Source organism: Brachyistius frenatus, unplaced genomic scaffold (genome assembly GCF_029030835.1).
Source record: "Brachyistius frenatus isolate BFR_SWC_R1_liver_20210118 unplaced genomic scaffold, ASM2903083v1 Contig_463, whole genome shotgun sequence".
NCBI classification, from domain to species: domain Eukaryota; kingdom Metazoa; phylum Chordata; class Actinopteri; family Embiotocidae; genus Brachyistius; species Brachyistius frenatus.
Window position 1 is genome coordinate 47,501 of NW_027211062.1, and position 10,000 is coordinate 57,500.

The following is a 10,000-nucleotide window of genomic DNA, read 5'->3' on the forward strand; positions in this document are numbered from 1 at the left end:
TTTACTGTCTGCACAGCGAGCGCGTCAAAGTGAGTCTGCTCACGAATCAACTTCAGAACAGGAAACACGTGTTCCTTTGTGTTTCCCTAAAAGTCTGAAGTTCCAGTACCGTACTCGGTTCTGAGAACAACAGCGGAGCGGTGTGTTGGTGTTCAGGTGCAGCCCGGTCCGGTCCGGTCCGGTCCGGTCCTCCCTCCACCTCCGTCTGAGCACCGAAGGAAAATCTGGGTCGCTGCTTGGAAAAGTCCTGAGAACAAGAGCTGCATTCAGACCTGCAGCCGCCTGGCAGGAACCGATGATGATGATGATGATGATGATGATGATGAAGGAGGGCAGCGGAGCCTTCCAGCTCCGGTCCCTCTGCGGTTTGTTCATAGTCAGGCCCGGCCCGGTTCAGCTCAACACTGTGGACACAACTAACCACGCTCCCATCAAAAACCAGTCCAGAACCAGGTCCAAAACTAGCTTCAAAACCAGTCCAGAACCAGGTCCAAAACTAGCTTCAAAACCAGTCCAGGTCCAAAACTAGCTTCAAAACCAGTCCAGAACCAGGTCCAAAACTAGCTTCAAAACCAGTCCAGGTCCAAAACTAGCTTCAAAACCAGTCCAGAACCAGGTCTAAAAACAGTCCAAAGTCTGAAACAAAGTCAAAAGCAGGGAAAGTTCTCCAGTTCTTTAAAGAACCAACCCAGCGGTACCTTGCTGTTCTCCGTCGGTAGGATGACCTCAACAACTATTTCTTTCACTTTTCATGTGAACTGTATGAAAGTGCCGACTCAGCTTTTCTTCCAAACTCGACCAACGTGATGAGACGAGCGGTTGTTGGAGGAGAATCCGTCACACGATGCAGTGGAACAAAGAGCTGCCGAGTCCCTCAGAAGTTCAGGAAGTTTAATCTCCATTTAATGTTCAAGAAAATACAACAACAACAAAACAAAAACAAAAGTTCTTCTCTGTTTATTTGATGAAATGTGTTAAAACGCAGCAGGAATGAAGAACAGACTTTGGTTTCCCTCCGGCAGCAAACAGACTTTCCCCTGATCGAGTTTCACTTCCTGTAATTTTCAACCTAAACAGTTGACCTGCCTGCAGTCTGCCTCCTCCAGGGTGGTTCAAAGGGGGGGGTGGGGGGCCAACAGGAGCTCTTAAAGGGGCCTCAGGGGGCCCTGCAGTAAAACAAACAACAGGCCAATTATGTTCCAGGTTCTTCCACAAGAAGAGGCTCGCTGAGCCGGAGGTCCAGGCGGCGCTTCACTTCAACATGAAAGGTTTTTTAAATTCGACGTTCGAAACTTTCAGCAAACGTTCTGATTCTTTTTAAGGTCGAAACTCAAAATGATTTTTCTGTTGTTAAACTAATCGATTGTATAAAATGTCAACAATTTGTCAATTGGTCCAAAAACAGTCTGATACAAAGATCGGGCCGAGGGTAGAACCACCTCCCAGAGGTCCTGGAGAACCGCCCCGCCCCACCCCGCCCCTTCCCGTTCCGCCCCGCCCCGCCCCACCCCGTCCCGCCCCGCCCCGCCCCGTCCCGCCCCGTCCCGTCCCGCCCCGCCCCGCCCCGTGAGAAGCTGTTCGGTGCTTTCGAGAGTTGATGCTGTTCTCCTGGTGTTACTTCTGAAAACATCCCGACTTGATATTCTTCAGAACCATTTCATTTTGCCGTCTCTTCTTTTTGTCTCCAGTTCTGCGAGAGTCTAAAGCGTCTGATCCGGGACCAGCGGAACATCTTCCTGACGGCGCTGCTGGGGCTCCTGTCCATGGTGTGTTTGGGAGTATCGTGCAGCACCGCCCTGCCCTCCCTCCTCATCCCCTTCACCCTGTGGATGGCCAGCTAAGAGCCGCCGGGCCGCCGGGAGCCTCGGCGCCGGTTCTGAGCAGGTCGGAGACCGACGGAGAGGACGCAGTCGTCTCCTTTAACTCCCGGTCATTTCGCTGTTACAGCTCTTTTCTGCTGCACAGGAAGTGATCGTTGTTTTACATTTTTTGTTTGTTTGTTTGGGATAAACAGAAAAACAGGAAATGGTAGTTAGCATTAGCAATGTTAGCAACTTATTACTGACGGAAACAGAAACTCGAAGGACCAAAGCCCCGCCCCTTTGTGCCGCCCACCCCGACTGACGTGGAAGAGGAAGACCAAAGATTGTTTCATATTTACTACTTTTTTTATTCAGGTTGCATGTAAACAAAATGAAAACACAACAGACTTTTATTCGTAGTTACGTGTCAAATTAAGCGTTTTTCTTGACTCTTAAAGGAGCAGGACGCCGTGAACCGCCCCCCCGCTCCGCTGCAGAGTCCCGAAAAGAAGCTTGGACTTTCATATCCCGACACCAAACACCGTGAAACTGTTTCCATGTTCGTCTGCGCTCTGTAACCGGCTGAAGCTCTCGTGTAAATATCTGTAAATATCCTCCTCAACCCGGTTGTTTTCAAACGGTAACATACTTTTGTACAGAATCTGTTTTTTTATGACGCTGTAACACTTTATACTACATACTAAAAATGTAAATAAAGGAAATGGAAGTAAAAGTGCACATGTTGTCTTCTTTTAATAACTTTAACATGTTGTATTTGTGTTTGAGCCCCTAAAGTCTCCTCTGAGGTGTAAAGAATCCTGAATGTTTTGACAGAATTAAATGGCTCTTTTTGTTAAATCTTTCAGTAAACAGAAGAAATGCTATATAAAATGGTAAATGCTCTGTACAGTTTTATCACCTTTTGGTTTCAAAGCTCTTTAACATGTTTTTCCATTCACACACTAATGAGACAGATCACCATGCAAGGTGCTGCCATCAGGGGACATTCACACACCAGCAACTCAGAGTTCAGTGTCTTGCTCAGGGACACTTAGGGATGTGGACAGGAGGAGCTGGGGATTGAACCACCAACCTTCTGACTAGTGTTCAACCCACTCTACCGTCTGAGCCACAGCCTCTCATCAAGTGTGACCAATAAATTAAAATAGTGACATCTTTAATATTGCAGTAGTTATGATAGTGAACAAAGTAGTCGTCTTCATTTTCAAATCTCAAAAATAATGAAATAAGTGGTTCGATACATTCATTTATTTTATAGTTATAATTTTTGTTTGGATTTAAAAAAAATGGTTGGGTAAAATAATATCTCTGTCTAAACACTAATATCATATATATATATATTATGATATTTTATGTATATCAGTATTTTATGTTTTATATGGAACGTTTTGTCATGTAAAACGTGTCGTCCTTCTCAGGCACATGGACTCAGCAGTCCTCTGGTGATCTGTCGTTTGTCGCCCTCTGCTGGTGATCTGTGGGAACTACAGCAGCATGAACTTTTGTTCCTGTGAACACCGAACTTTCGTGATCTGACATGAATTACAGTTTATGTCAGTTTGTGTCTTTGTGGTTGTTTTGTGTCTTTTTGTTTATTTTGTTTTGTGTTTGTTTGTTTGTTTTGGTCTCTGTTTGTTTTTGTCTCTGTTTGTTTTTTGTCTCTTTGTTTGTGTTGTGTCTCTTTGTTGTTGTCTTTGTGAACTCTAGGATGTAAACGTGTGTTGTCTTTAGATGAATGTCGTGTTGAGTTCTTGGTCGTCAGTTTGCTGTGAAGTGAACTTGAACTCTGCAGCAGCTTTAATCCTCTAAGCTCCGCCCACCAGCACAATAAACCCCGTCAGGAGACGGCTGCACTTTCCCCCTCCGTCTCCTCTCAACATGTCTCCTCTCAACATGTCTCCTCTGCAGCTCCTCGCTCTGGTCTTCATCTCCACGCTGAGACTGGAGCCGCAGGTGGAGAAGACGAAGAAGGAGGAAGACGAGCAGGAGGAGGAAGAGGAGGAAGAGGAGAAGACGAGCAGACAGACGGGCGAGGGGACAGAGAGTAAACATGACCTGATATTCAGGAGGGGAGACCTGCTGGAAGTCCCCAGGACCATGTTCACCCACTTTGGGATTTACCTGGGGAGGGGCAGGTGAGTCTGGTGCTGCGATCTGATTGGTCGAACACGCTGACAAAAGAAGGATTAGAAGTTCAAACTCAGTCAGAAGAAGAAGAAGTGATGCTGATCTAAATGTTTTTGCCTCCTTATGTGTCCTCTATTCTCTGTCCTGTGTCCTCTGTCCCGTGTCCGTCCCTCCAGAGTAGCTCATTTCATCCCTGACATCCTGCCGGTGGTGTCCCGTGATCAGTATCAGATCAGACGGATGGTCACCAACAGCAGACTCTTACTGGGAGTCCTAGCCAAGGTAGGGAGCCCGTTTTTAACCGTGTAATTTCCAGTCTGACCTGACGGTGGCAGTGTTGTCTCCCCGTCTCGATGCCCAAACCCAATGACACAGAGGTGTGTCTGTTTGGCCGGTTGTCACGGTAACGTGAGGCTGCAGCAGCTGGGCGACAGATAGTTTTTATATACGAAGGTTTTCACGATGAAAACGTGACGTGACTCGTGTGTCCTCAGTGCGGCAGCATCAGAGTGGACTCCGTGGAGGACTTCGCCTACGGATCGGAAATCCTCATCAACCCCACGGACAAGGTGAGGACAGACAGCAACGTGGTCGTAAACTCAGGAGAAAATACTTTAATGCAACTCTTGATTTAAATGTATTTAACGTCCATTCATGTGCTCTAATTATGAATGTGTTTAAAGTTGAATCTCACGCGTCAACAACACCAGACATATTTTCCTCCAGTGGACGGGCCTGTGCATCACACATTTAAATTTCATTTGTATTGTATGTGAGATGTGAGGTTTTAACGAGAGTGTTTACATTGTGGTCTGATTAGAGATTAAAAATAGAAACGTGATCATACAGAGAACAATGAGAGAGAAATGTTATGGCGCAAACGGAGATTTCCCCTCTGAATAAACGTTAATACCAGACGAGGTGACGCAGCAGAAATAGCAGCAGGCTGAACGTGTCCGCGGTGGAGCTGAGACTCACCTGTGCGGTGCTCTGCGCAGGTGTGCAGCCGTGCGGCGCTGCAGGGCGACGAGGTGGCCCGCCGGGCGGAGAAGCTGCTGGGGGAAGTGAGCTACAGCCTGCTGTGGTACAACTGTGAGCACTTTGTCATGTACTGCAGATACGGCACCGTCGTGAGCTTCCAGACCTTCCAGGTGACGTCAAAAGAGCAACAATCAGATTCAAGTCGTCTCAATGATGAACTGACACAGTTGGAAAGTTTGGAAACAACTGAACTGTCAGTTGAAAGAATTTGAAACAGTTGAAGTTGAAGACGTGTGCGCTGTTATCAGTTGTTGTGTTCATCAGTCAGAACATACGTGTAGAAACAAGCTGTTTCCACCGTTTACATGACATAACTTGTTTCAACAGCAGTTCAATCACTGAGTGACGTCACATTTGAAAAACTCTTCATCCAATCAGAGTCCAGCTGTCGTTTGAGCTGTAACAGCAGGTTTCCGGTTCAGTACCAGAGTATCTAAATACACATGAAATCTTCTGTGTTATAAAGAATACTGTGTACATTCCTACTTTGGAGTTTTCATCAGAGTCTGAGCTTCGGCTGCGAGGCGTTTATTTCCTGTTGCAGATTAAAGCTGATTAACTGGGTTAAGCCTCCGTGTTGCAGCAACGGGCCGTCAGTGAAAGCTCTATTGTTCCGCCGTATTGTACTCGGTGGTCGGAGTGAAGCAGCGAGAGAACGGAGCGAACGCGATGCTGCTTTCAGGCCAGGCGGAGCGGAGGAAGACGAGGGAGGGCGAAGAGATGGAAGCATGAAGAGAGGGACTCTTTAATCATCTTTACTGATGAGACTCTGCTGTGACAGTGCTGTTGTAAACACACCAGAGGAGAACTCAAAGTTGGATAATGATCAGATAATTAATCAATTAGTTGATCCACACACCTAAAAAAATGATTCAAAATATTGATAAGTATCTGTTTCAGGTCCAATATCAGAGACCAGAGCTTCTAGAATGACCAACTTTACCACACTGACTTTATGAGAAGTAAAGTTGACCTTTGACCTTTTTGGGTAACCAAAAAGGGACGCAAAATGGCCACAAAGAGACATGAAATACCCACAAAGGGATGCAAAATGAGCACCAAGAGACTCAAAATGGCCAAAAAAGATGCAAAAATACCACGACGATTACATAAATGACTCTGAATGACCACAAACACACAAAATGACCACAAAAGGATGCAAAATGGCAACAAGGAGACTAAGAATAACTGCAATAGAGCCTCACAATGTCCAAAAAAAGGATGCAAAATGATGACAAAAAGACACCAATTGATCACAAAGGGATGGAAAATGACTCCACAGGGACTCAAAATGACCAAGAAAGGATGCAAAATGGCTTTGATCAGACTTAAAACAACCACAATAAGACTCAGAAAGACCAATAAGAGACTCAAAATGTGCATTTTGTCTTCATTTCATCAGTTCTGTAAGACGGTAAGGAAGCTGTTGCTGAGTCGGCGCGTTGCCAAGGTGACGGCGGTGCTGGGAGCGTGTCTGCTGCTGTACCTGCGAGCTGTGAGCGCCTCCTCAGCCCTGCTGGCCGTCCTGCTGCCCTTCCTCATCTGGATGGCTGCATGAACAAACACACGACTGCAACTTTAAATTGTCGGCATGTGAAGCCAAAACTACAACAACAAATCCGATTTAACAACATTTAATCTGTGATTCATCCGACATTCAGTTAATTTTGTTCTTTAATTGGAGGAAAAGTTTCTCTCTGTCTACTTTATCCTTTGTTCTGTAAAATCTTCTAATTCGATTAAATACAATTTTATTTTATAATCAACTGAGTGTGATTAAATCATTTTGTCTGTTTTGACTTTATTTATCTCTTACTACGTCTTATTCTGGCATTTTATTTTCATAATTTTCATTGACTTTATTGTTATTTTTTAAAACATTTTATCATATTTTTTTTACTTGTACTGCAATGATTCTTATTTGTTTCGTTATATTTATTTTGGCATTTTAAATTACTCATTTTATTGCATGTGATCATTTCTTTTACACCTAAAATTGTATCTTATTTTTTCTATTATACAATTTTTATACAATAATTTAAATGATCTTCCATTGGATTCTGTTGCATTTTTATTGCATTTATTTGTCATATTTAATTTGTTTTAATACACGTATTTGGTATTTTATTTCCTTTTATTTTATTCGTCCTACGGCTGCATGTTGTCCCGCCTTCCGTGCCCTGCAGAACGTGTTGGTTGGCTGAAGCGTCACGTCACTCATTCATGAGACCGCGGTGATACGTCACCCGGAGCGGGTGTGGTTTCCACCGCCACGCCCCTTTCCGGGGGACAGTGTCCCGCTGTGTGAATAACTGCCGAGTCTGTTTCTAATCAGGGTCCGTTAACCGGAACCGAACCAGCGGGCCGACGGGTACCGGAGGGGTACAGAGTTGAACAGGAGGCCGAAGAGAGATCAAATTAAACGTTTCCACATGTCCCGCGTGTCTAACGTGGTTTTCTAACGGTTCTTCTTCGACCGCTGATTTGCGTCAAAATGGCGACCTGTCACTTTCCGCCAAAAAGGGGGCGTGTTCCTGCCGGAGGCCAAAGTTCCCGGATGTGCCGGTAACGTCTCGTCTCCGGAGACTTTCCCGGCGGCTGCGGCTCTTCGTCCAGGAAAAGGTCCCGCCGAAGGTCCGACTGTTGTCCGTGAACTGCCGCCGTCGAAGGAATTAACCCGGTCAAGAGGAAAGCGCTGAAGAAATGGCCCACGACCCGGGAGGTGAGGTGTGCGTGTCCGGGCCTCACGACCCGGGAGGTGAGGTGTGCGTGTCCGGGCCTCACGACCCGGGAGGTGAGGTGTGCGTGTCCGGGCCTCACGACCCGGGAGGTGAGGTGTGCGTGTCCGGGCCTCACGACCCGGGAGGTGAGGTGTGCGTGTCCGGGCCTCACGACCCGGGAGGTGAGGTGTGCGTGTCCGGGCCTCACGACCCGGGAGGTGAGGTGTGCGTGAGGTGTGCGTGTCCGGGCCTCAGGGCCCGGGAGGTGAGGTGTGCGTGTCCGGGAGGTGAGGTGTGCGTGTCCGGGGGGAGTTAGCTTTCAACCCGTCGGGTTACATAGCCGCTAGCTTAAGAGCTGCGTTTCCGTTTGTGCGGTTGGAGTGAGACATTTTAAAAGTTTAAAAGTTCAGAGGTGAAACCTCCTCTGGGCTGTTCACTGTCCTCAGTGAGGCTAAAAGGTGGGAGACGGGCCCCCGGAGGGCCGTCCCACCTGCCTGTCAGGTCCCCAGAAGATGAACCATGTTCGTGAAACAGAGGTTGAATCTGAACACTTATCAAGTACAACATGTGACATTAAAGGCAGTAAAGGTGTATTTATTAATTTATTGACTTATTCTAATTCATCGAGGTCATTTTCAGGCATGCAAAAAATTAATAATGAATTTTAAAGTAAATAAGAAACATCGTAGTTACGATGGAAGAAACGATGAAATGCGATGTCGGCAGAGCGCCCCCATCAGGCTGACTGTGGTGTCTGCCGGACAGACGGGGACCGAGACTCGGACGGAGACTCGGGCGGAGTCGGCCCGTTGGTGGGGGACGACTTCAAGGCGTCCTGTGCGAAGGAGCTGGCGCTGCTCGCTCTGATGAACAAGACGGGCTACCACGTGGTGCAGGACAACGGGCAGAGGAAGTACGGGGGACCCCCACCGGGTACGTAGGAGGGACGGGGGCGGCCCGCTGAGGCCCGGTACCACCGTTCATCTTCATTCAGTCTGGGAGACTTCACTCGAGAACATGAACCTCAGAGAACTGATTCTGTAACTTGTTCTGTAAACATGGATTATTCAAAATATGAATGTTTACATGAAGAAAAGACCCTGAATCAGTGAATCTGATAATCAGTGAATCAGTGAATCTGTTAATCAGTGAATCTGTTAATCAGTGAATCAGTTAATCTGTTAATCAGTGAATCTGTTAATCAGTGAATCAGTGAATCAGTTAATCTGTTAATCAGTGAATCAGTTAATCTGTTAATCAGTGAATCTGTTAATCAGTGAATCTGTTAATCAGTGAATCAGTGAATCTGTTGATCTGTTAATCAGTGAATCTGTTAATCAGTGAATCTGTTAATCAGTGAATCAGTGAATCTGTGAATCAGTGAATCTGTTAATCAGTTAATCAGTGACATCAATGAATCAGTGAATCCGTTAATCAGTGAATCCGTTAATCAGTTAATCCGTTAATCAGCTAATCCGTTAATCAGTTAATCTGTGAATCAGTTAATCAGTGACATCAATGAATCAGTGAATCTGTTAATCAGTTAATCTATTAATCAGTTAATCTATTAATCAGTGAATCAGTGACATCAGTGAATCAGTGACATCAGTGAATCAGTGACATCAGTGAATCAGTGACATCAATGAATCTGTGAATCAGTGAATCAGTGACATCAATGAATCAGTTAATCTGTTAATCAGTGAATCAGTGACATCAGTGAATCAGTGACATCAGTTAATCAGTGACATCAATGAATCTGTGAATCAGTTAATCAGTGAATCAGTGACATCAGTTAATCAGTGACATCAATGAATCTGTGAATCAGTGAATCAGTGACATCAATGAATCTGTGAATCAGTGACATCAATGAATCAGTTAATCTGTTAATCAGTGAATCAGTGACATCAGTGAATCAGTGACATCAATGAATCAGTGAATCAGTTAATCTGTTAATCAGTGAATCAGTGACATCAATGAATCAGTTAATCTGTTAATCAGTGAATCAGTGACATCAGTTAATCAGTGACATCAATGAATCAGTTAATCTGTTAATCAGTGACATCAGTGAATCAGTGACATCAGTTAATCAGTGACATCAATGAATCTGTGAATCAGTGAATCAGTGACATCAGTGAATCAGTGACATCAATGAATCAGTGAATCAGTGACATCAATGAATCTGTGAATCAGTGAATCAGTGACATCAATGAATCTGAATCAGTGACATCAGTTAATCAGTGACATCAATGAATCTGTGAATCAGTGAATCAGTGACATCAATGATCAGTT

General features: G+C 45.4%; 3 protein-coding genes across 4 annotated transcripts in view; all 3 read left to right on the plus strand.

Annotated features, from left to right (window-relative positions):
- LOC138614171 (lecithin retinol acyltransferase) overlaps positions 1-2,529 on the plus strand; it is a 3,637-nt gene extending 1,108 nt beyond the window's left edge. The window contains exons 2-3 of one of the 2 annotated variants that reach the window (XM_069687442.1): positions 1,689-1,884; positions 2,261-2,529. In XM_069687442.1, the coding sequence (XP_069543543.1) occupies positions 1,689-1,841 (153 nt within the window). In that variant the 3' untranslated portion in view covers positions 1,842-1,884; positions 2,261-2,529. Of the gene's footprint in view, positions 1-1,688 lie in introns of both variants that reach the window. The other variant, XM_069687441.1, reaches the window with a different exon arrangement.
- Positions 2,530-3,713: 1,184 nt separating this feature from the next.
- LOC138614175 (lecithin retinol acyltransferase-like) lies at positions 3,714-6,707 on the plus strand. Its single transcript, XM_069687448.1, has 5 exons — positions 3,714-3,958; positions 4,127-4,232; positions 4,445-4,519; positions 4,949-5,101; positions 6,394-6,707. The coding sequence occupies exons 1-5, from the start codon at positions 3,717-3,719 to the stop codon at positions 6,547-6,549; spliced, it is 732 nt and encodes a 243-aa protein (XP_069543549.1). The 5' UTR covers positions 3,714-3,716; the 3' UTR covers positions 6,550-6,707.
- Positions 6,708-8,562: 1,855 nt separating this feature from the next.
- The window catches only part of rbm46 (RNA binding motif protein 46), a 13,257-nt gene continuing 11,819 nt past the window's right edge, over positions 8,563-10,000 (plus strand). Inside the window, exon 1 of the mRNA XM_069687447.1 lies at positions 8,563-8,644. Within this exon, the coding sequence (XP_069543548.1) occupies positions 8,578-8,644 (67 nt within the window). The 5' untranslated portion in view covers positions 8,563-8,577. The remainder of the gene's footprint in view (positions 8,645-10,000) is intronic.